Source organism: Phymastichus coffea, unplaced genomic scaffold, assembly GCF_024137745.1.
Source record: "Phymastichus coffea isolate CEN01 unplaced genomic scaffold, Cenicafe_Pcof_1.1 PCOF00046, whole genome shotgun sequence".
In the NCBI taxonomy this organism is placed as follows: Eukaryota; Metazoa; Arthropoda; class Insecta; order Hymenoptera; family Eulophidae; genus Phymastichus; species Phymastichus coffea.
In genome coordinates, this window is record NW_026706857.1 from 1,780,411 (window position 1) to 1,803,615 (window position 23,205).

At 44.5% G+C, this 23,205-nt stretch overlaps 5 protein-coding genes across 9 annotated transcripts; 1 reads left to right on the forward strand and 4 right to left on the reverse strand.

The window, feature by feature from the left end:
* Positions 1-146: 146 nt before the first annotated feature.
* LOC131664930 (ecdysone 20-monooxygenase) lies at positions 147-10,957 on the reverse strand. Of its 4 annotated transcripts, none has more exons than XM_058936419.1 (11): positions 10,531-10,957; positions 4,477-4,612; positions 4,250-4,387; positions 3,775-3,978; positions 2,923-3,110; positions 2,611-2,809; positions 2,366-2,528; positions 2,104-2,270; positions 1,745-1,823; positions 1,460-1,663; positions 147-1,384 (listed from the first exon to the last, which is right to left on the reverse strand). In XM_058936419.1, exons 4-11 carry the CDS (start codon positions 3,969-3,971, stop codon positions 1,268-1,270), a joined length of 1,314 nt encoding a protein of 437 aa, XP_058792402.1. In that variant the 5' UTR covers positions 3,972-3,978; positions 4,250-4,387; positions 4,477-4,612; positions 10,531-10,957; the 3' UTR covers positions 147-1,267. The 4 variants fall into 4 exon arrangements, with proteins under 4 accessions (XP_058792402.1, XP_058792399.1, XP_058792400.1 ...); XM_058936416.1 differs by having other exon boundaries at positions 3,775-3,973; positions 10,531-10,952; XM_058936417.1 differs by lacking the exon at positions 10,531-10,957 and adding an exon at positions 8,555-8,676 and having other exon boundaries at positions 3,775-3,973.
* A 2,458-nt stretch (positions 10,958-13,415) lies between these two features.
* Positions 13,416-15,513, reverse strand: LOC131664943 (uncharacterized aarF domain-containing protein kinase 2-like). The gene is given in 7 exon segments (XM_058936436.1): positions 13,416-13,478; positions 13,556-13,738; positions 13,802-13,991; positions 14,102-14,236; positions 14,859-15,246; positions 15,331-15,355; positions 15,508-15,513. Coding segments are annotated over 7 exon segments (990 nt in total).
* LOC131664852 (cyclin-dependent kinase 8) lies at positions 15,099-18,557 on the reverse strand. Of its 2 annotated transcripts, none has more exons than XM_058936273.1 (11): positions 18,194-18,557; positions 17,797-17,899; positions 17,616-17,726; positions 17,401-17,541; positions 17,138-17,327; positions 16,850-17,063; positions 16,695-16,767; positions 16,515-16,612; positions 16,331-16,436; positions 15,331-16,214; positions 15,099-15,246 (listed from the first exon to the last, which is right to left on the reverse strand). In XM_058936273.1, exons 1-10 carry the CDS (start codon positions 18,331-18,333, stop codon positions 16,017-16,019), a joined length of 1,374 nt encoding a protein of 457 aa, XP_058792256.1. In that variant the 5' UTR covers positions 18,334-18,557; the 3' UTR covers positions 15,099-15,246; positions 15,331-16,016. The 2 variants fall into 2 exon arrangements, with proteins under 2 accessions (XP_058792256.1, XP_058792255.1); XM_058936272.1 differs by having other exon boundaries at positions 15,331-16,232.
* Positions 18,558-19,027: 470 nt separating this feature from the next.
* Positions 19,028-20,506, forward strand: LOC131664868 (dnaJ homolog subfamily C member 17). The gene is made up of 5 exons (XM_058936291.1): positions 19,028-19,207; positions 19,311-19,439; positions 19,505-19,888; positions 19,976-20,293; positions 20,368-20,506. Exons 1-5 carry the CDS (start codon positions 19,136-19,138, stop codon positions 20,476-20,478), a joined length of 1,014 nt encoding a protein of 337 aa, XP_058792274.1. The 5' UTR covers positions 19,028-19,135; the 3' UTR covers positions 20,479-20,506.
* A 67-nt stretch (positions 20,507-20,573) lies between these two features.
* On the reverse strand, positions 20,574-22,870 carry LOC131664867 (serine--tRNA ligase, cytoplasmic). The gene is made up of 5 exons (XM_058936290.1): positions 22,201-22,870; positions 21,657-21,941; positions 21,359-21,580; positions 21,034-21,290; positions 20,574-20,954 (listed from the first exon to the last, which is right to left on the reverse strand). The coding sequence occupies exons 1-5, from the start codon at positions 22,663-22,665 to the stop codon at positions 20,705-20,707; spliced, it is 1,479 nt and encodes a 492-aa protein (XP_058792273.1). The 5' UTR covers positions 22,666-22,870; the 3' UTR covers positions 20,574-20,704.
* Positions 22,871-23,205: the final 335 nt, after the last annotated feature.

The window sequence follows — 23,205 nt, forward strand, 5'->3', positions numbered from 1 at the left end:
GATAAAACACTTGCGTTTGTCTCAGAGAACAACTCTTTTCCAATATTGACACAATTTCAGAGGATAAATAATGTAAACTGATGCGACAATTTTATTAAAATATCTTTATTTTGTAACTATAAAATCGAATATTAACAAATATCCCATTCACGCTACGTGCAACTAGAGGAGTACAACACTGGGATAATGGAATAAATATCAGGCACTGATAAATTGCTTTGTTTATTCGATCTAAGAAATCGATTTCTACTGGAGATGAATACTGCGGGAAATCGAATGATTCTACGCGCGACTTGTTTTGTTTAAAAGACTATCAAAATATTTTTTTTCTACTACTTTCTCCATTTATTGGGTTATTGCTCTTTCCGTTACGCTACTATCTTTACAAACAACGGTATACACTCGTTTTGCCATATTCGCACATTCTTCAAACACGTATGTATGTATGTATACATGTATATACTTATGTATACATATATACATACGTACGTAAAAACTAGATAAATATCTGAATTCGACGATACAAAAATTGAACAAACAACGCGAGCTCGTCGCTCGTCGCAGACAAAACGAGCTATATGTATCGCACATGAGGGTTCGCGCACACAAGCGATTCATGTGCGCTCGCGATAAAGGAATCTAATGCGATCTAATAGCTGTTAAAATAATCTCGATTTGTATACATAACCCGCGACAATATTTGATTTCTCGTTAGTTACAATATAATTCGTACACACTGTATATACGGATAAAACGCTGGCGACATTCTGCACGATCAACAAAAAAGGAAAAAAAACACTGACTATTACATCTGGAATAAATACTAGACAGCAGACGCGCGCGCGATCTGTAAATTAATACGATTAGCTTCGCGGATCCGAGAGTTGTCGAGGAAAAAAGAAAAGGGCAGAACAGAAGAAGTCGGATTGGCCGTTGATCGAGATAAAACAAAACGAAACGCCGATCGGAGCTAAAAAAAAAGGCGAGTAATGAAGCCACGGCACAGAGGCATTTCGCCAGAGCGCGCGTGAATCCTTTCTTCTCGGTGAACGAATTGCGCGTTGCTGGTTTTTCAGTCTCAATCTCTTTTACTTGGTTCCCCCTCGTTTCTCGCCGATACATCATCGTCGTTACCGTCGGCGTCGTCGTCATCGTCGTCGTCGTCGTCGTCGTCGTCATTGCCGTCGTTGTCGTCGTCGTCGCGCCCTTTCCCGGCTGTTGTTGGCGAGTGAGCCTCGTGGAAAGTGGCCGACGTCTCGCCGAAATCTCACGCCACGTCGACGCGGTCACGGAACGATAACGTTACCGGACCCTTCGGCGCCATTATGTACTCGAACTGTAGTCCCAGCTCGTCGTCAGCCGTGATGTCGAACTCGCGAACGATCTGCCGAGCATTCGTCGGTCAACGTGGTGTACGTGAACAAGGAGGCTTGAAAGTGGACGAAAGGGTGCATCTCACCTTGGCGACCATCAGCTGTAGAGCCTGCTCGACGAATCGCTTGCCCGGGCAGATGCGCCTACCGAAACCAAACGGCGCGACCAGCTGGGCCGCGTGCGGCTGGTGGAGTTCGGGCTGAAGCCAGCGCTCGGGTATGCACCGGTCGGCGTCTTTGAAATTGGCTTCATCGAGGCCGGCAATCCAGGTTTGCAGCAGCACCACCGTCTGCGAACATTCGGTTATCGTCAGCATCCGTCCGACAAAGCGAGAGATGCGGGTGCGCGGTGCAGCGCCAGAACTACTTACCCCTGTCGCCAGATGATAGTCACCGAGGTCGACCGGATCCTCGAGTATGCGTGCGATGCAGGGCGCGGTCGGCAGCAATCTGTAAGTCAACGTCGCGCGTTGCCTCTCAATGTGTATGCCGATCAACTTCGTAACGCTCGCCGTGGACCTCGTTGCCAATAGTTCCCGACCGGCGGAGCGCAAAGGGAACGCGCGGGTACGCGACAGACGTCTTCCCGGAGGGAGTATCCGGTGGAACTTTGGACTCGCGACAAGCTGCTCGACCGGAAAGCGCATTGGCGAAGCACCATTTTTCGGCGGCTTTTTTATACCCGCGTAACTCGTCAATAATTTGATTGTTCTTGTGTACTCGAGTTTACCTGAATACCTCATTGATGAAAGCTTGAATGTAGACGGCCCCCTTCAAATGGTCCACGGAGATGTCGCATCGCGGCGGCACCAGCGCGTCGGCTTCCTCCTTCAGCCGCCTCTGCACCTCTGGATTGCTGCCTATCGTGTGCAGCAGAAACACCAGAGTGTTGCCCACCTGAGATGCGAACAGGCGCACGATGAGAGCGAGCGCGGGGGAGAAAGGCCCGGCCGCTTTGGCTGCTGCCGAAAGCGCACGAGAGCGACGATTACCGTGTGTATGCCAGCGGCGATGAAGTCAACGATCGCCGCCTTCTTGTCTCGTATGTCGAGAGACTTCTCACGGAGAATCGACAGAAAGACTGCCTCGATGCTCTCGTCTCGGGCACTCTCCTCGTGCTGCCTCGTCGACTCCTCGATCAGGTCAGAGATGATGCTGCAATCAAGTCCGCGAGGCGATCAGTCCGCGAGACCATCGGCGGTGTACGCCACGTGTACGGCCGTTGGACGCCACTCACTCGTAGATGGTCTCCTCGCTCTGCGTCAAATTCTTGTAGGCGGCGTTCGGCAACAGCTTCCAGGTCGGGAACCCGTAGAAAGCGTCCCGCGAGGCCAGAAAGTGCATCCTCACCGCGTCGGCAAGCTTGCTCGTTATCAAGCTTTCCGACTCGGGCTTGAGGAAGCCCAAGTGCCTGCCCAGCATGAGCATGCAGGTGCCTGCAAACGCAAAGAGACGTGAAGGAGCGCGCGCGAAAACGCGAGCGGGGCCGGCGTGCGCTCGACCGAGCCAGACTGACGCGACGACACCGAGATCTAAGTGCAAAACTCACTCTCGAGGCCCATTCTGTAGGCGAGTTCCTCGAATGCTCGCAGACTGCATCCGGTTCTTTGGTTCCGTATCAGATCGATGAAGTCGTCGGTCACGCCGTTGAGCGCGGGAAAGAAACCTAGGATGGTTTTAGTCCCCATTAGTTCCGGCGTGAGGGTAGCTCGCAATCTCTGCCACGTAATGCCCTGCCTATATGTTATACGTGCGTGTTTTTCACATTATCATCATATTCCAGCCTTACATGCTCCTCTCTCTCTCTCTCTCTCTCTCTCTCTCTCTCTCTCTTTCTCTCTCCATCATAATCATATCATTATTGTTGCGTGTATTCGTTTTTCCTCGCCTCTCCCTCATTTATCGTTTCCTATTGTTCTAGTCTGGTAAACAGACTCTAGCGCGCGTCTACTTTTCTATATTTTCTTATTCTTTGGAGGCACGCATGTGCCAGCACATGTGCACATGTGCACATGTGCGCGGGCTCTCAATGAATCAATTGCTCGAAGGAAAATGCAGACTCTGATAAGTTTTTTGTCGCGCTCAAGCGAGAAAGATAAAATCAAAAGGTTAAATGCGTGTGCTGTAACGTAATGGATTAGTTTTTAATAGCCGATAAGGCGAACGTCATTTCTTATTAACGAATCTTTCGAAACAATTCGCTTGAGTGAAATGGCCGGATAAAAATAAATCATAAATATAACCGAGTCGAGTGATGGCGGCATAGTTGCTTCTCTCTCTCTTTCTCTCTCTCTCTCTCTCTCTCTCTCTCTCTCTCTCTCTCTCTCTCTCTCTCTCTCTCTCTCTCTCTTTACGTTCTTGTCGCGAGAGCAATTCTCATACTAGCGAAACTCATACGCACTCGTTGACGAGACCCAGGTTGGTGTATCGATCGGCCCTCGACTGCCGATAGTGCGATATGATCTCTTGGGCTGGCCTCAGCGGATACTTGCTGCCGAGTTTGAGTATCGTCTCAATGTCTTCGCGGCCAAACAGCGAAATGACCGGCCAGTTCCAGTAAGACTCCTGCTTGACGATCGGTCCGAAGCGCTGCCTCATATCTGCACTTGAATGGACGAATTAAAGAGCCATACAACAATTGTCCGAAATTCGCGCGAGCGCGCCAATCAATATTGACTCGCCGAATCTCCCTCGAGCCGCGACCCAGATAAACACCATTAGCGACTGCTCCGCTTGCACTGTAAGTCCATTATCGCGAGGGCCGCACGCTTTGCTCGTTACGTCGCCAAAAATACGCTCACCGGTCAATATTGATGCGCGGATTCGCTCAAGCTGCTGGCGAGCTCCTCGCAGGAAGGATCGCCGAGCTCGCTTACCTTTGTATGCCTCGTGGGCCCTGTCCAAGCTGTACCGTCCGACGAATCTGAAGAATATCCAGGAGCTGCCCAGCACTGGCCAGCCCAGCGGTCCTGGAATGTCTTTCACGGTTTTCGGGCCGTTCGCCTTGGCCGTGTCTGCGAACGAAAAGCCAAATTCGTCCGTTCATCGCTGATCAAAATTGCTCTGCCGACGCCTAGCCGACGCCGAGCCGCCGCTTCGCTACCTGTATTGTTGTACTTCATGCTCCTGAGCAGCCTCTGCGGGAGATTGGTGAGCAGGCACAGCAGCGTCACGACCAGTACCGCGCAAACTTCGATCCACGCGATGCCCATTGTGATCATCGGTCAGCTACCACTTTGCTGCAACAGTCGCGCGAAAATTTCATTTGCGACGATAAGGCCATCTCACGCGCGTGCACGCGCGGCCGATCGCTATTTATAGGCCGTTGCGAAATATGTCACTGTCGCGATGCGATCGCAGATAAGGCGCGCCGCGTCTTTCTTTTCCGCCGCCACGAAACTACTGAATGAATCGATCCCGCGCGCTCCTCCGCGATAAACTTGCCCGGCAATGTAATCGTCGGCTCGCGCGATGAACCAACGCCACGAGTCTCTCTTTCTCTGTGCGCGCTTGTTGGAACACACGCCGAGATAACTTGCAATCTCTGGAAAGAAAACAAACAAAAAAATGTGCGAACGCTTTTCATCTCTCTCTCTCTCTCTCTCTCTCTCTCTCTCTCTCTCTCTCTCCGCGGCGATCGATTTCACGTTACGTAAAAGCCACGTGACGCGAGGACGGCGACGACAAAGCGCGGCGAGTGAGCTTGCGCGACTCTTCCGGCACGTCGTCTCCGGGTCAGCGACGACTTTCGCTCGACGCTCGCCCCGAGGACGTCTGGCGAACAATGTGCTCGCTCGACTCTCTATGCATAATTCACTCTTTCTCTCGTTTCCTCCTTCTCCTTTCTCTGACAGCCGGCGAGAGCGGGACTTAGAGACGCGCGGCTCTAATATGGCTATTTACTGCTAATTCCGGCGAATGGCCGCAGCCGAGCGCGAGCCCGCACAATGCTGTCGTTTCCAATGCGGAAATCCAGTTTCGTAATTCGGCGACTGATACGGCTTAGCCGCGGCTTCAATGCGAGCGGAACAATAGGCGCACTGCGCACTGCCGCCGCCGAGGGCGTCGACTCCAGCTTTTATTCGCGATAAAAGGTGTCGATGCGCGCCGCAACGGAAGGGGGATGAAAACAAAGCGCCGACTCCACCAGATAAGGAATATGGGTGACACTTTTCCTTTTTCATGCCAGTGATATTTACGACGACGCTGCCTCCGCGAGGATTACGCCGGCGCTCTGAATTTATTAAGAGCGGATTCGTTTATTCCTCCTAATTTTTCGACTCGCCGTGACGTGGAGCTCTCGGGATTTACGAGCATCTCGCGCTTCCTTCTCTCTCTTATTTCTTTGTCTTTCCGGCGAATGGCCTGCGGTGGCGGGCGACGCGCCGCGCGCCTAACAATCGGGATCTTTGTCGAAAGCGTGCCCCACCTCGTGTTGAGAAGCCTCGGACGATGGACGCGTTAGCAAACAGACGCTCGCGGAAGCGTAATTTATAGTTTCGGCGACTAAGCGCAATCAGCCTGGTTGATTTACAGCCGAGCGAACGATCGCGTGTTGTTTCGCCGATTGCGCGCGTGCGCTCGAAAATTAAAGGCAAAAGCTCCGGCTGCAAAGAGAGAGAGAGAGAGAGTGCGCGCGCTAATAATTAATTGTTTATCGGGCGCAATTACGAGCGCGCGTGTGCATTTTTATCCGAGCGAAAGATAAAGCACACATCGAGTCGGCTCCATCGGGAATAATACGCGTCGCGAGAGCTTTTCGACTCGCGCGCTCGCGCAGATAAATGCGCTCAATGGCAATGAAACAATGCGCTTTCTTTTTACTCTCTCTGCATTCGCCTCATATTTTACTTGACGAGTCGCGAGCCAAGGCTACCGCGCGGCGATCGTCTGTCGCGCGCCGTGCATTCCCGTTTCGTTTGGTTGAGCTTCGTCTGCCAATGTCTCTCTCTCTCTCTCTCTCTCTCTCTCGACTTTTCGTGCAGCCCCGGACAATCGGGGTGGAAAGCGCGTGGGCGACGGCGAGTCGGCACACCGGCTCGATCCCATTGACGGACGGGCGCGCCGCGATCGGCGTTACGTAAGGCGCTCTCACGATCGAGACTCGAGGACTATCGAGTTTCCGGCAGCGTTGGAGGAGACGCGCACTGTTTACGGTAATGACAACGGTAAGCCCGAAAATTTATGGGTGAATTCCTGCATGCGCGATGAGCCGAGAAAAAGCTCGCCGCGGCACGAGCGACTCGTGGCTTTTCGTGTGCGCTCGGTCGCGCGCGCAGACGTCGACCTATTTGTCGGTCAGTCGACTATTTCTCTGTTATCGGGCGACGCAGAGAGAGAGAGAGAGAGAGAGAGAGAGAGAGAGAGAGAGAGAGAGAGAGAGAGAGAGAGAGAGAGAGAGAGAGAGGCGCGCAAACACGCGTGCACATAGGCTCCCCCGTCTCTTTCGCTCACGGCGTCGGCTTCAATAATAGCGACGGAGAGAAGAAGATGATGCCGCGGCGGCTTTATCGGGCGCGCGCAGCTGCACGCGCGCGCAACCGCCAACAATAAGACCGCAAATAGACCTGCGCGAGCTCGCCGCGATGAGGCAATATGTGGCTGACGAATCTGGGCCTGTCGAGCGTGCGCGTCGACGCGTCCATCTGCACATGTTGGTCAACGTTTCGGCGCTAAGTAATATAGCTCGCCGTTCGCGCGACCGACGACCGACTTGGTGAGCCGACTCGATGAATCACGCTCGCGCGCGGGCTTCCCCGCCGTCGTTCTCTTGCCCACGGCCGGCAATTTTCTCCGCTTGCCCAAGCCCCGCTGCCCCCACAGCGACGCCGCCGACGACGATCGCGAGGATTTTCCTCGTATCCGCGATCGATCAAGTTCTCGGCTGGCGCTTGCTCAACTCGGCGGACGCTCGTTCCGAACAATGATTCGAGCAACGCGACTCGCTCGCTGCGCAGTCCGACGGGCAAGTAGACACAACGTTGGAGCGACGTTTGGGAAGGGACGAACGTTGTCGCGCGGCCTCGCACGCGTGGACCCTCGGAAGCGAACGCGCGACGACCAACTGCGGCGACGTCTAGCTTCGACGACGACGAGCGAGCCGCGATCGCAGCTGCGAGCCAGATCTCGCGAGGCGAGTGAAAATCACCGACGGGGGAAAGAGGCGACGGAGGTGGATCGGAGCCGTCGGAATGGGGGCGGTGTGCGATGCAGCTTATCCACTCTCGCCCCACATAACACAACAGCCGTTGGCTGCTGTTTTTCTTCCTTCATTTTTTCTTTTGCCCCCTTCTCGCCAGCGCGTCTATGTTGCGCGCGGCCAAGTGCGCCTATATACCTGTTTAGCGTACCGTTACACGCTCTTACGAACTGGCAGCGCGGCGCTCGCCTCACTCGCGCAACAGTTTCTTTTCGGATTTCTGTATGCGGATGTGGATATGAGGATCGTTTTCCCCGGCCGGGAGCGCTGTAACGCGCAGATAAGATAGCACGTATCTATAGAGAAACCGAAAGAAAGGCGTGCGGCGATGGGCCCAGAGTCCGTCTTTCTCCTTCTCGAAGCTATGAGCGCGGACGATTATCTCGGTGCGCGCCGCTGCCGCGGGAAAGTGGTTATGGAGATCTCTCGCTCGGCGAGCCGATTCGCCATTAATATTTACGAGCTTTTGTGTTTCTCTCTCCCTCTCTGTTTGCAGCCGGCAGCGGCATCGCGAGCCAGTATACACGCATACTTTCCAGGATGATTGAATTTATCGGAGGAGCCCACGACGACGCCGTCGCGAGGCTAAAGTTTATTGTAATCGGCGTCGAGCTCGCGCCCTCTCTTCCTTTTCTTTTGCTGTCTTCGAATTGGATTGGCTTTCCTCGAAGGAGCAACGGCTGCGCGTGCACATGATTTGCGTATGGCAGCCGATTGCCCAACGTACTCGCCGCCGTGGCTTAGGCGCCCGCCGAACCTGCGTCTTTTTTTACTCAACTGTCGGCGGCTCGCTTATCGGCATTGGCGCCACCGTGTTTTCCCGCGCGAGTGCGGCTTCGCTCGCGGTCGTCGGAAAAACACGAGCGGCGCCCTTGCTCTTGTGCGCCTTAAAGGCCGACGCGCACCTTCCCTCTGCGCGTGTCTCGGCGAATCTAGCGAGCAGAGCGTAGTAGGGCCTCGCTCCTTTATTTACATTCCTCACCTCGCTCGCTCTACGCGCGCGCATCTCTCTCTCTCTCTCTCTTTCTTTCTCGACTGCGCTGCCTGCTGCTGCTGCTGCTGCTGCTGCTGGCTGCTCGTGATGAATTGCACGTGCTCGGCAAGAACCGTTTCGACAAACTGGTTCTCCGCGGCCGAGCGATACACATACGCGTCGCGCGGCGAGGTGAACCAAACAACAACAACAACCAACAAGAAGCTGCATCGCCGAGGGAAAAAAAGAGGAAGGGGCGAGGAGGAAACGTCAGCGAGAGAGAGAGAGAGAGAGAGAGAGAGAGAGAGAGAGAGAGAGAGACAGGGACAGAGTATGTAAACGAAAATTATGTAATTTGGAGCAACGCGCGCGTACGAAACGCGGCTACTGTTTACGTTCGTCGCAAAAATACAAAACTCTCTCGGTCGCGCGCGTCGCTCTCGGCGTCGTCGACGCGACAGTGCACGACTGCTAGGCCTCCGGGATAGACAAATATCAATTCAAGTTTTTTAGATTGACCTTGTCGCTCCATTTGATTGGTCTTACAGGCCGCGTCGAAAAAATATCGGCCGGCACACGTTCGGATGTAATTCTGAGCAGGGGGTCATCCTTGTGAACTTGAACTATTTATAGACCTGTTGAATGAGATAGGTCTCGGGCGCGGTCTAATTGATTGGGTTCGGGATCGATGGTTTTTTTCTCTCTTTTCTTCGCCCCTGACAGCGATACGCGTCGAATAGTCTATAGGTCTGTTTGATTAGCGTTTCCGCCTGGCGGTCGTTCGGCGGGATCGGCGCTCGGCGAACGGGCGGCTGGCGACGCTGCGAGCTTGTGGCATCTATCCGAGCGCGAGTTCCATGCGCGCTGGCGATGAGAGATAAAAAAAAGCAAACAATGGCATGTGCGAGTGCAGTAGGGGAATTAATTGATTGTCGATAAGCCTGCGTGCGTATTGCCGATGCGCGCGTACGTATGTATCTTAATTGCAATGAAAGAGAAAAATCGCAAGCTTGTCCTTGCTCTATGACTGAGAATACATTTGACCCTGACTTCAACACAAATACCAGCCAGTTGAGCTGATTTTCTTCTTTTTTCCTCGCGCAGATATGGACCGCTCTCTGGCTTTGTTGCGCGATCGCTTTCTCTTTTGAAATTCCAATTTTTTCCCTTTACTCTAGCTCTCGTGAATTAGCGACGATCAGCCGGTGGAGCGGCAATCGTTCTGCGCAACGGAGAGAACGCTCGATCGTTCGTTCGGTTGTTTGCCAAACAAACCCAAAACACTTGCACACTGTATTAGCTGTGAGGTTTCTCTCGGAGAGGAATGTTTCGTTACATCGACCGTAGCGAGGCGGAGAAAAAAGCCCGGCCACGCTTCAGGCGATAAGCTGGACGAAGAGGGAAAAAATGGCGCGCGAAAATTATTAGGACTCGCATGAACGCCGCTGCCTCGAATAAAAAAAGACTTGGCCGCAACGCGGCTGACTGACGAACGCTGGCGTTATCGCGGCTCTGTGTAAAATAGAGAAGACGAGCGGTCGGCGAGCGAGGAAGAGGCTGATCGAAGCCGCAGCGAGATACACTTCCGCTTGAGCGCGAGCGCGCGCCGACAGCCCCGTCAAAATATTGTGACTTGGCCGTTGTCAAACATCGACGTTTCGACACGACGTTTCGGCGAGCAGCAACGGCAGCAACGGCAGCAACGGCAGCAACGGCAGCAACGGCAGCAACGGCAGCGCCGGCAGCTTGCGCACTGCCGGAGCCGAGCGCGAGCGCGCGCGCGCGCAAGCCAAGGCCCGATCGATCGGCGAGAGATCAGCACGACATTGAACTTGGACGCGCGGCGATTGTAGCGATGTACGCGCCCTGCGCGAACGTTCTCGTCGGACGAACAGCGCGATCGGAGCGCACGCGTGCGCCGTCTCCCGTTCGACTCGGCGGCCGACGCGCTTTCAAAACAAAAACACAGACTCAACTGTACTCACCGCTGGTCACAGAGGCTGCCCGAGCACCACTCGCACTGCCAGCACTCGGCCACGATGCAGGCGCTTATATATCTCGAAATTTATCGAGCAGATAAAAAAATTTCTCTCTCTCTCTCTCTCTCTCTCTCTCTCTTTTCAAGAAGAGCGAACTAGCGATACGACGCGCTTGCGAAGGATAAAAAGTTCGCCAGATTATGTGTTAAAAAAAACGAGCTCGAGAGAGCGAGAAGCTTGCGTGCGTGGAGTGTGAGCGAGCGAGCACCTTTCCGTCAGGCGTTTGCGGCTCAACTGAGGCTCTTTTGCCTGGCCGCGAGGCGCGAGACCCGCTGCGGCTTGGCTTGCGCGCGACGCGCGTCGCTCTCGCACGGCTCGATCGCCGATTGTCCCCGAGAGTTCTCCGAGCACACCGCACCAGCGCGCCGACGGACGCCGGCCGCTCCGATCGAGCTTCGCCGCTTTTTCCTTTTTCTTCTCTTTTCCTTTTGTTATGCGCCTCTACTCCTCCGCCGCGTCTCTTCATTGTCGTCGGGTCGATCGAATTGCGCGGAATTGCCGGCGCGCGGCGGCCACCTGCAGCAGCACAGAGAAAGCTCGGCGAGGAGTTCGCACGCAGATAAGCCGTTGTTGTTATCGCTCGCTTTCGCGCGCGCGTTTCTGTTTACCACGAGTCCGCGGCCACGTATCGCGGCTACCAGCGGGAAACGGTAATGCGAACCTACGCGCGCGCGCGCGCGCGCGCGCACCGCGGGCTTCGTGGGAGGCGCCTTCCTTGTTTTCCTTCCGTATATTCGGCCGAATCCGACGGATTCCTCTCGAGAAAGTCGGCGAACGCGCCAAACACTCTGTAGCCTCGCTTTTCTACGCGAGAACAAAGCCATGGGCGATTTTTTTTTTCGTCTCCAAGACACGCGACCGACGAACGAAAGTTCGAGACATCGATGAAAAGCAGTCGTGGCTTAGACCAACGGAGAGACGGACCGAGCGGTCGAGGGGGGAGCACATTATCTTAGCGACGAGCGGTGTACAGTGCTACCAGATTAACGCGAATTACCAGAGATCGGAAAGCGACGCGTGTGGGCACGCTGAGAGGAAAATGGTACGGGCTTATCAAGCGCCGTGTTACGTTAGAAGTCTAAGAAGGACGCGGATTTGTCGCCCTGGTGTGCATTCCCCAGCTCCGTGAGGTTTATCGCGCTCGCCGCGCCAATAGCTGCATTTTTCGCAACGTTTTCATCGTCTTAGCGGCGGGGAAAAACGGCCGGTGTGCCCAGCTACGGACTAGTTGGCCGAAAACAAAGGACACTTGTTTTCCGCACTTGACCGACATTTCACCGAGCGGCAGTCCGGCGTACGCGTCTGCAACAGACCTTTGTTTTCTTTGCACGTAAATACCGGGAGGGGGAGAGGGAGAGGGAGAGGGAGGGGGCATCGAGACTACCAATTAATCCATATCGCTGGCTCGAGCGTCGAGGAAAAGCGAGGAGGAAACCCGTCGTAGTTGCGCCTTCGAGAAGCGATGATTCGCGCGAGGCCGATAGAAGATGGAATAAAAAGCAGAGGGGACGCTGTAGGTAAACAAAAAAAAAGAAAAAAGCTCGGCACTTGGCGTCAATTGAGCTTTAGCCATGCGAGACGATGATCGCGCAGGCGCTGGCCGTATAGCTGCGTGAGATCGGATGCTGCGGCTATACGCGAGAGCGAGCAAAAACGCGCATCCGCCTGTTACAGTTCCGAGGCGCGCTCGGCGGCACGGCTGCCGATAACAAGCTCTCGATATCGTTCGCTTTGCATCTATGCGCGCGTTCAAGCTCTCGCTCTCTCTCGTTCTCTCTCCTAGATCGTTATTTTCGCTTTTTCTCGGCGCCTTTTCGATTCGATGAACATTTCAGCGTGGCGAGCAAGCGAGCTGTTTGTAACGAGACAACCTAAGGCACACGTGAGCCGTGTGTTTCTAGATGTGTAACGACACGTGCGGCGATGTATAGCCGTGGGGAAATACCAAAAACGGTGCACAAGAGATCGGGTCAAGCACCGCGCGCGAGCTGCTTGCACCAGGAAGAGTCTGTGTTTCTTTTTCTAAAATTCCAACATCGTCGGCGCTGCCGCTTCGCTGCCTTTCTTACCTCTTTCTCTTTCGTCCTTTTTTCGTGTGCTCCGTCCTCGCTTCTCCTTATGTATTTATCAACGTGTCGCGCTTCCCTCTCCGCTCGACTGACAGCCGAAAACCTCGTGTCCGACTACACGTTCAACGCGCGTGAATGTGTCCCTTATCACAGAGCTCGGATGTCGCCCTACGAGTCAAATCGGTCGCGGGGACCGGTTCGTTTCCTAATATTCTACGATCTTCCTTTCCTCCTGGTCGTTCTCTAGCACACCACAGAGATATATTGCGGTATTAATATATCTGCCTACATACTCCTAAACCGATGTGGAAAATCGGAGTTACTGAATCGCTTTAAAAGCTGGCCTCGCAAGTGGAGAAGCGCTCTGTAAGCAGATGCGACGGTGCTTTCTCAAAATTTATTGTTCGCCAAAAATGGGATCAGTTCGCAAATCATGGCAGAAAACAGCTCTGAAAGAACTTGCCCCGCGTTTACCTACACTTTGGATGACATAATTTTTTTAAAAAATACATACTTGATTTTCTTGGATCGCTCTGCTTCTTTTGTCATCGGTTACATCAAATATTGACGTAGCTGACACCAATCTTATCGAAAGGCAGAGCAAGCGATAAAAAAAAAGAAGTATAAATTTCTCGTCGCGATTGCAGCGTTAAGCGTGTTACATATTCAATACTCAAAGGCTCTTTTCCAAACTCTACCTTTTCCAAGTCTAATTCCTTTCCGTGAGGGTCGGTCGACAATGCTACTCATCGTTTCGCGAAATCATTCTGGATCAGAGCACTCACTGACGCTGTGTTTTACCACTGAATTAGCAATTCTTTCACCCTTCGAGCGAAATAACAATGATGTTAATTTCATATTACTCTACGCAACAGTATAAGCACTTTGATAAAACGATTCACATATCCAGCAGCGACGAATGAAAAGACCTCGTGAAAATTACCGAGGTCATTCAGTTCGGTTACCAAACCACAGTCGAGAATCACGATCCGTGGACCAGACCATGGATTGACTGTCGTCGAATATTCTTGCACCAAAACGTTTCCTGGATGCAAGTAGCAGTGAACGAAGTTATCGCGGAATATCTGAAGATTAATTTCTGTGGTTAAGAAATGTCGTTATCTTTATAGAATTGGAAAGCTGCCAACCATGTTAAAAACGGGGCTAATTCCTATTGCGGCGAGTTCGTGGCTTAATGCTTTGTCGGGTGTCGTCAAATAATCACTAATAAAACGTTCCTCGTGAAATGTCTCGACCAAAATTTGATCGTTATATAAGTTACGGAGTGCCTCAGGGAAGCATACATCCACTATTGCTGCGACATTTTTTGAAAACTTCCTCTTCGACCTCTGTTCTTGAATCCACCTTCACATTTTATGAATGAAATATTGAAACTGTCAATGAAATATGATTTTGACGGATTTCTTTGAAAATATTTTTTATTTTACAAATAACGTTCACTAACTTGTTTTTCCATAATTCGAGAAAACTCATGTATACAATCAATGATGCTGAGACATTCGAAACGTGGCACAAGACATGTCACAAATTTTGACAGCGATTACAGGATAGTGAGATCTAGTCTTTACAAATTTATTATAATTAAATACTGGCAACTCCGATTAGAGTAGTCAATTATTTAAGGTTTTCAACTCGCTTACGTCGTTCTCTGAAATGCGGATGTTAAATGTTAATGACAATGGGTATTGCGCTTTCTTTTCCTGAATCAAGAATTGTTTAAATAAATTGTTTAAATAATCAATAATTGTTTAAATTAAAAATGAAAGATTGTTTGAAAAAGACAAAAAAATGTAATTGAAACATAATGAAATTTCTGTTCTATTCACGTAATCAACATAAACACATACTTAGTGGTTTAACGCAAAATTTATAAGTGTATGAAATTGTTCTTCTAAACGAAATAATTCTTTACAGGCGATATAGTTATTTGCAACTATAAAAATTGATCGTATTTACGGCAACTTGAAAAATAAGCTGATAATGTACAATGTTAATTTCTATTACATTCCACTTGTAATCATTGATAATCGGAGAGCTCAATAGACCATCGACTTATATCTAATCTTATCGTTATCTACATAATTATGGTACTTATCACATAATTAATATCTTTTCGTAATCAACAAGTGTCACATGTCGCACAAAAACGCAACTTACAATAACAGCGTATTCGAAATAATTCACTCTGCTTCCCATCTAACAATGTCTTTGAAAAACAATGCTACGCTGTTACGAGAAAAAGAATTAATAGTATATGAAATAAGCTTACTCTTGATGAAGGTAAAAGTTTGTCTGATAGCAAGAGTTGGGTAATACTTAACATTGATAAAAGCTTGATAAATCTGAGCAAAACAGCCAGAACCAACAGGTACAGGGTCGAATTTAACGAAAAGTTGACGCCATGAAGATCCATAAGTAGTTGTGAGAATATTCTCTGTATATTACCAAGAGTAGACTGTTGCGTTACGCTAAAGCTGCGATAAAGCTGAACACATTTCTTCGGAATATAAGTTCCTGTGTATAGACATCCATTGATCAAACTTCACGAATAAAGGTCCAAAAAATTCGATTCCTAGAATAAACAAAATAGAAAAAAGAAAAACGTTAAATTATTACTAGGAAAAAATTCATCTTGCGAATAATGAAAAATACCCACCTCTTAAATAAATGGTAAGATGTATCTTGAAAAATAAACATCGATTGACGCAGTAGTAAATTAATAGTCCCAAAATTATGGTTATTAACACAATAATCAAAATGACAATTGCAATAATTTTCACCGGACAACTTAAAAGATTAATTTTTTCAGTTTCGTTAGAGGGCAACATTTTACCGCCATTCGTACTAGTTTTTAGGAGCACTAAAGTTTCAACTTTACAAATGATTCGTTTAATTAACTTAAAATATATAATGTTACTCAAATTTGCACAATCACCTCTTTGTAAGATAACTTAGATACTCGGAATAATTTCCATTGAACAACTTTTGGTAGAAATAATAATTTGATTCTGGCTAGTATAAATTCAGACTCGAAATCACTAGCAACACTGTTTTCTTAGAAAATTTCCTTTTTTAAACTTTCTTTCATTGAACTTTAAGTAAATGACGAAAGTTAACGTCTCAGAAACAAATAAATAAACAATGATGGGTGTTTTTACTGTGAATGAAAAAATGACCTTAGACACTTATCCTGTATAAATAAATTTGTAATACGATCAATGACGCATGTTAAACTTAATGTACACACAGATTGAAACACACGTCACTGCACCCGTTAACGAGTCGATTACATACAAATAATTTATAGTCCTTTTTTGCATTTTAATAACTTAGAGAGCCCTATCAAAAACGCTGATGAAAATTCGATGGCTGCGTCGGTTGGGTGGTCGAGTACACCATGCCCGGAGGTTGCTGATGGGTCATGGCATGATTTTGGTGTTGGTGGAATTCTGGTGCTCCATGAGGACCGTTCAGTCTCACTCTTTTGGGATTTGGTCCATGGCTATGTTCACCATTTCCCTGTTGTTGCTGATTCTGTTGCTGAAAGGTTTTGTTGACCTTTATTTTGAGAAAAAAAAAAAAAAAACAAAATGAAATAAAAAGAAACCACGTTTGAAACTATAATTTTCAAATTTTATGTGAAATAACGATCTTACTGTTTGCTGCTGATTTTGTCTATTTTTATTATCAGTCTTATCTTCAGAATCGTCATCTGTTAAAAACTCTCTTTTAGGATACGGAATAGAACAACCCGCAAAGATACTGTGAAAATTGGCAATAATCATTAAATTGATATCTCTTTGTTTTTTCATAAAAGAAGCGCTTTAAAATATAACTCACTCTGCAGTAGGCAGTGGATCTTCTTGAAAATAAGGATCCTGCATGGAATGTTCCGAGGTTATCCTTTTGTTTGGATCCATCATCAGTAATTTTTGCAACTAAACTCAATGATAATAAAATTATATAATAAAATTAATATAATAAAATTATTTTTATTTAACACAATTAAAAGATATTTACCAAATTAAAAGCTTTACTATCTGGTTTGATTTTATGACGATCCATATATTTTGTTAATGAACAGTTGGCATAACTGAAAACGTTACAAAAAGTATGATACAGTTAAAAATTATACAAAAATCTGTTAAAATGAATCACACTTCAAAAGAAATTACTTAGAGCGCTTAAAATCACGTAATAGCGTTTGATGTTCGGGCATTTTTTTAATATCTTCCCAATCTTTTTCTAGTGGAAATCCCATGACATTGAATATCCTGTCCAACTGATCGTGATGATATGGATTACTAGTTTTAATGTCTTCTTGTCTGCAGTGAAAAATAGGTTCAGAAGTTAAAAGTTCTGCAAATATGCATCCTATAGCCCATATATCTGCAAAGAAATAATAATAAATATACACTAAATACATTACTTATTTTCACAATTACATAAATTATTAACTTTACCAATAGCTTTAGTGTAATGCCTAGCTCCAAGTAAAAGTTCAGGTGCTCTATACCAAAAAGTTACTACTACAGGATCCAAATCAGCAAGAGGTTTTAATGGAGCATTAAACAATCTAGCAAAACCCATATCAGCTATTTTGACTCTGCCTCTTTCATTGCCTTCACCCATCACTAAAATATTTGCAGGTTTCTAGAAATATGGTAAATATTAATATTATTCTAAAAAAAATACTATTGTTTATATCAATAAATAATTGAATTACTAAATCTCTGTGAAGAACCCAATTGGAATGTAAATAATGAATGCCATCTAAAATCTGATAAAGCAAGGATTTAACCATGCCCTTTGGCACCATAATTTGCTTTTTGTTTGCTTTTGCTGTTCTATGAAATTTAATAATATGCTGAAATAAAAATGTGGTGTATTATAGAAAACCATACATTAAACATTTATTTATAAAAGCAGAATTGAATTTACCCATAAATCATGTTCTGCAAAGTCAAATAGCAGCCAAACCTTACGGTCATTATGAGATAGAAATACACGAATTAAAGTTATCACATTTACATGTTTAAGTTCCCTAAGTAACTGCAATGAAAAATTCAAAATTAAATTCAATAAATATACTGTCAACAAAAACCGCATAATGAAAACTCACTGTAATTTCTCTACAAGCAGACATAGATAGACCAGTTCCTTCGATTTGCTTTAAAGCAAAGTCTTTTGTATCTGGCCTGCTTTTGAGTTCACTGTCTGGTACTCTACAAATAACGATTATAACTATTAGCATATAAGTATGTCAGTTCATCAGTGAAAGAATATTAATTATATAAAAATAAAAACTATAAAGCATATAAAATCCACATCACAATACTTATTAACTATGAAATGGGATAATACTGTGTATGATATTATATTGAACAAGTTTGTTTATCTATATTAAATTAAAAATTAGAAGCACTAAGAATTTGTATGAAGGTCTGATTGTTTAATAAAAGAAAATACATTTTCTAAAGAAATAAAAAAATTATTGAAACTTGAGTGGAGAAACTAACCCCTCTTTTCTGCGGGCTTTGTAGACGTGGCCGTAAGTCCCTCGGCCAACTTTGCATCCTTCAAATTCGAAAAGATCTTCGACCTTGATACGATCTTTTTGTGTCTTCATCTTAAATTCGTAATCCATCATGATTAACATTTGCTAACCGATTAATAATTATCAACTGTACTTGGGCATCTTTATCCTCACTCTCAGACGCTAGTCTCAACAAATAAACACTATTTTCTCATCCATCACATTTCTTTGATCTAATCCATTATTTTTGAACTGTTGTTTTTATTAGTTTCAGGTTTTTTTTTAACGACAATCACTCTTTATTGCTTTAAAAGATAATTATAAACGTAATCGGATCGTTGATCGGCTTTTTTGATGGAGGTTGAAAGAGGGACGAAATGAAACAAGTGCAAATTGGACTTCGGAATAAGGAACAGGGAATGCAATTTTATATGCAAAATTAAAGATACAAAAATTTTTCTCAAATATTCATTGAAAACTATCATTCTAGTTAGAATGTTGTAACAAATAAATGAATAAATATTCATTTGAATTAATAATCAAAGTATGTGTATTTTTAGAACAGAGCTTTTATTTTCGCGATACTATAGCTTTAAAAATAATACTAATTTTACATATTTTGTAAATATTTGGTTACATTTTGCATAAATAGTGCAAGTTTAGAATATTCATTTGTCGTTTGAATTGTAGCACTATATATATAGATTTTGGAATTTTGAAACGCACCATGCGCATGTGCGAAATATCACCATGTGTTTACATTGCATATTTATACATATATTGTATGTATCGTCAATCTGTCATGTGTCATGTTTTCTTTTTACTTATGAATTTAATGTATAAATTAGTGTATATGCTGTGAAAATTATAGTAAATAATATTTATTTATTTATTGTTTATACCTAGAAATATTTAATTAAACAAAATGGAGGAAGATATCATGAAACTTGATTTATATGAAATTATTGGTATAGCCTCTACAGCAACTGTAGAAGAGGTAAGCATTTTTGTTTATATAGTGGTAATTACACCAAAGAACAATTAAAAACCATAATTAATTATTTATATTTACCCTAATCTCTAATAAATACTAATTACAGATCAAAAAAGCATACAGAAAACAGGCTTTAAAATGCCATCCTGACAAAAACCCAGACAATCCTAAAGCTGCTGAAGAATTTAGACAATTAACAAAAGTGTTAGAAGTTTTGACTGATGTATCTGCAAGGGTGAGTTAAATTTTAAATTGTATTGTTATACGTCATATGTGATACAACTTCAACTATACTTTCAGGCTGCTTATGATAAAATTCTAAATGCAAAAACTCAAGCAAAACTTAGAGTTAAAGAATTAGATGCTAGACATAAGAAATTCAAAGATAATTTAGAAGCTCGTGAGCAAGCATTTGAGCAATCACAAAGTTCAAATTATGCACCTTCCAAAAGTGATGAACAAAGATTAAAGGCTGAACTGGAAAGGTTGAAAAAAGAAGGTTCAAAATTAGTTGAAGAAGAAAATGAGCGGTTACGACAAAAAGTATTGGAAGAAATCCAAAAAAGAACTGAGGAAATATATGGGGAAGATGCATGTCGAGTTAAGATAAGTTGGAAAGTTAATGCTGATGATGAAACAAATGGTGGTTATAACCATGACAATCTATCTAAAATGCTATCTAAAGTAAGCCAAATAATTCAATTTTTAAGTTTGTTCATTTTCATTAAGTATTATATTACCTATTCCAAACATATTTAAATGAAATTTTAGCATGGTGATATCTCAGTATTAGTAGTATCAAGTGCTAAAAAGGGTAGAGCTTTAGTAGAATTTACAACAAAAACAGCAGCAGAATCTGCTATCACTATTGAAAGAGGTCTGATAACAAATCCATTAAAGTTAATTGGATTATGGGAGAAGAAAAAAACAGCAGCAACTATCGGACAAAAGCAATTGAAAAAACCTTTACAAATGAATTCAAGACCTCCAATAGGAGGATCCTTGTTTGCTTCAGTAAGAGGAAAAAGTAATATGAATTCTAGTAACATATCTCAAGGTCTCAGTTTTGCTTCTGCTCCAGATATATTTGTAAGTGAAATTGCTGCTTTGGATATTTGTAAAAAGTTTTTATAATTTTAACTTCATAATTTTTATTCTTACAGAATACTCAAACACTCAATCATACTGATTTCGAGAGTACAGTTTTAAATAATCTCAAGAGAGTAGAAGAGCGTAGAAAACTGATAGAGCAAATGCAAACAGAAGATACATGATTATGATAATTAAATTTAACATTCAAATGTCTATTTATAATAAAGTATTTTTAAGTATCAAATTTCAATTTTGATAAAGATCTTTCTAATTACTTACTTTACTAGTATTATTCCGTTTAGTAAAATACAAAGCTTACAATTATTGGAAATAATAAATTAATTACAATTCATAACTTAGAAATTCAAAATGCATCTTGTAAAATTGTAGCAAAATATTTTTATTTATTTATTCATTTTTTGTTTGTTTCTTCTGTTTTTTCATTTCAACTTCTTCAATGGGTGCTGGTTTAACAAATGGTATCTCCTTTTGATATTGAGGAGGCATAAATTGTTGTATAGCTTCAGGTACAATGATACCAGTTTCTGTTTGATTAACTTCCAAAACTGCACAAATAACTCTTGTAACAGCACACATGGTGGCATTTAACATATGGATATAATCAACAGCAGCATTCATTTTTTTTGTTTGTCCATACCTAGAATGACGTTAATGAATCAATGTTTGTACTCATTAATTATTATTCACTATTTGTAAATAAACGGAAACTCATGTACCTGACTAATAATCTTCTAGCTTGATAGTCCAAGCAATTGCTGCACGATACTAGTTCACGGAATGCACCAGAACCTGGAAACCAGGCTTCCAAATCAAGTTTTTTTGAAGCTGCATGATTCAATGCTCCAGATACAATATTTACAATTCTATAAGGTATGTTCAATTCTTTGTAAAAGTTTTCTGCATTTCTAATCATTTCTTCCATCATTTCCCATGACTTATTATCATGAGGTGATGTAAGGCAGAATTGCTCTATCTAAAATAAATAAAATAATTTTCATTCATACTCAAATGTACTAACATATTTTAAACTATTAACTTTACTTTTTCAAACTGATGTACTCTGAAAATTCCTCTAGTATCGCGTCCATGAGACCCTACTTCTTGTCTAAAACAAGTAGAATAACCAGCATATCTAATTGGCAAAGCAGATTCAGAAATCCACTCTCCTCTATGATATGCTGCAATTGGTTGTTCAGATGTGGCAATAAGGTATTTCTCTTCCAATTCTTTTTCATCTCCTTTTTCACTGCCTTTGCCAAGAACCTTAAGAAAAAGTACATTTAAATAGGCATCTTGAGATAATCTAATTATTCCTTGGTATCTTTGACAATCTCCTTACTTTGTATAATTCCTCATCAAATTGAGATAGCTGTGCAACTTCCTGCATTGCATCTTTTCTCATGAAAAATGGAGTATAAAGAGGTTTGTAGCCATTGTCAAACAATCTCCTAAGAGCTAATTGTATCAACGCATGCTGTAAGAAGACAGCAGGACCAGTTAAAAAGTATCCTCGTCCACCAGAAACTGCTGACCCTCGATCTCCATCCATACCATCTATCATGTGAATGAGATCCACATGCGAATACTTTTTTCTGATAGTACAATCACCAAATGTCCTTTCTACCTGATAAATTAATCATCATACATTAAATTTCATTGATTCTATATATTATTTGCATACAATTTGTAATTAATAGTGAAATGATAAAATAAACAATATATTTACAGAAAATTGCACACATTCAATAAATTATACTACAGGGTAACTGAATGTTCAGTTGAAAAGAAGGTCCCTCAATTTTATAGAATGACTATTTCGTTAAACAAAAATCGAAATCTGAAAGTTAAAAAAGATAAAAGAAAAGAAAGGGTTCTAAAAGCACCTTGTTTTCCTCCTCATCATTGCTGACAGGTACTGACTCATGTAAATGATTGCCAACTTCCCTGAGGGCATTATTTCTGTCCGTTTCAGTCTTAACGAGTTCTTCGGCATTGGAAGCGATGGCTTCGTCGATGAGAGTACGAATTCTCTTGATCTTGGTGACAGTGAGTGCTTTGAGGTTATCTGAAGTAACCTGAACATCGAGATCATCGATGATGGATTGAGGCACAACGTCGTCATCGCCGACAGCTTCTTTCTTTTTCATTTTCTCGCCAATCACCTTGCTACAGAGGTTCTTCAGCTTGTTAAGATTGTCAGCGCGGTGTCGCAGCTGCCTCCAGAGTTTATCCTTGCTGATGACGGTCTCCACAAGGCCGACATCCTTAAATCTCTTGCGTTGGTTCTCGCGCACCTTCTCCACGTTCGAACCTTTATCCTCACGGAACAGATCCAAGTCCAGCACCATTTTCACAAATTTTTCGTCTCCGTTTTAATTCAAAAGGAGAAAAGAAGAGCACCACGGATCAGCGTATTCTTACAGCTGTACGGCGGCTATCGCGAGTCACTTACCACGTGGAATAGGCAAGTGTTGGTAAGTGGGGTACGGAAATAAATGTTAGCAGCAGATACTCACGGAAGAACAACTCGCCACGTATTTGCTCGTGGTTCAAAGATTTTGAAATGCCGTTTTATTCATTGAAATGATTTTTTTATAAATTTAAACTTTTCAACTTATAAATAAGTATAATTCAATTATTTGAAAGACTATACAAACCTCTAAAAGGAGGTCGAAGTGCTCTAATAAAAAAAAAAGAACGAGTATACCGTTGGTATATCACTATAAATTTTATAGCTAGCATGTCGACATGTACATACAAAGATCGCAAAAGTCTAGTATCCCGACAGATTTGATTTCATCATCATGTGTCGCTAGAGAATAGTAAAAAGATATAGGCAGATATAGGTATCGTAATCTGTTGTCAGTCGTCTCTCATAAAAGACTCGC

What these genes read in the sequence shown, in the direction of transcription:
- LOC131664930 (XM_058936416.1), bottom strand. Translation starts at nt 4,594, where the DNA reads ATGATCACAATGGGCATCGCGTGGATCGAAGTTTGCGCGGTACTGGTC. An exon ending in CTACAGAATGGGCCTCGAGA is followed by an intron (nt 2,810 to 2,922) that starts GTGAGTTTTGCA and finishes TTGCGTTTGCAG; the next exon opens with GCACCTGCATGCTCATGCTG. An exon ending in TACAGCTGATGGTCGCCAAG is followed by an intron (nt 1,385 to 1,459) that starts GTGAGATGCACC and finishes AATGCTCGGCAG; the next exon opens with ATCGTTCGCGAGTTCGACAT.
- LOC131664852 (XM_058936272.1), bottom strand. Translation starts at nt 18,333, where the DNA reads ATGTTAATCATGATGGATTACGAATTTAAGATGAAGACACAAAAAGAT. An exon ending in AAAGCCCGCAGAAAAGAGGG is followed by an intron (nt 17,900 to 18,193) that starts GTTAGTTTCTCC and finishes CGTTATTTGTAG; the next exon opens with AGTACCAGACAGTGAACTCA. An exon ending in GACAAAATCAGCAGCAAACA is followed by an intron (nt 16,233 to 16,330) that starts GTAAGATCGTTA and finishes CTCAAAATAAAG; the next exon opens with GTCAACAAAACCTTTCAGCA.
- LOC131664868 (XM_058936291.1), top strand. Translation starts at nt 19,136, where the DNA reads ATGGAGGAAGATATCATGAAACTTGATTTATATGAAATTATTGGTATA. An exon ending in CTACAGCAACTGTAGAAGAG is followed by an intron (nt 19,208 to 19,310) that starts GTAAGCATTTTT and finishes TACTAATTACAG; the next exon opens with ATCAAAAAAGCATACAGAAA. An exon ending in CTTCTGCTCCAGATATATTT is followed by an intron (nt 20,294 to 20,367) that starts GTAAGTGAAATT and finishes TTATTCTTACAG; the next exon opens with AATACTCAAACACTCAATCA.
- LOC131664867 (XM_058936290.1), bottom strand. Translation starts at nt 22,665, where the DNA reads ATGGTGCTGGACTTGGATCTGTTCCGTGAGGATAAAGGTTCGAACGTG. An exon ending in TTGATGAGGAATTATACAAA is followed by an intron (nt 21,581 to 21,656) that starts GTAAGGAGATTG and finishes CTTTTTCTTAAG; the next exon opens with GTTCTTGGCAAAGGCAGTGA. An exon ending in GCTAGAAGATTATTAGTCAG is followed by an intron (nt 20,955 to 21,033) that starts GTACATGAGTTT and finishes ACGTCATTCTAG; the next exon opens with GTATGGACAAACAAAAAAAA.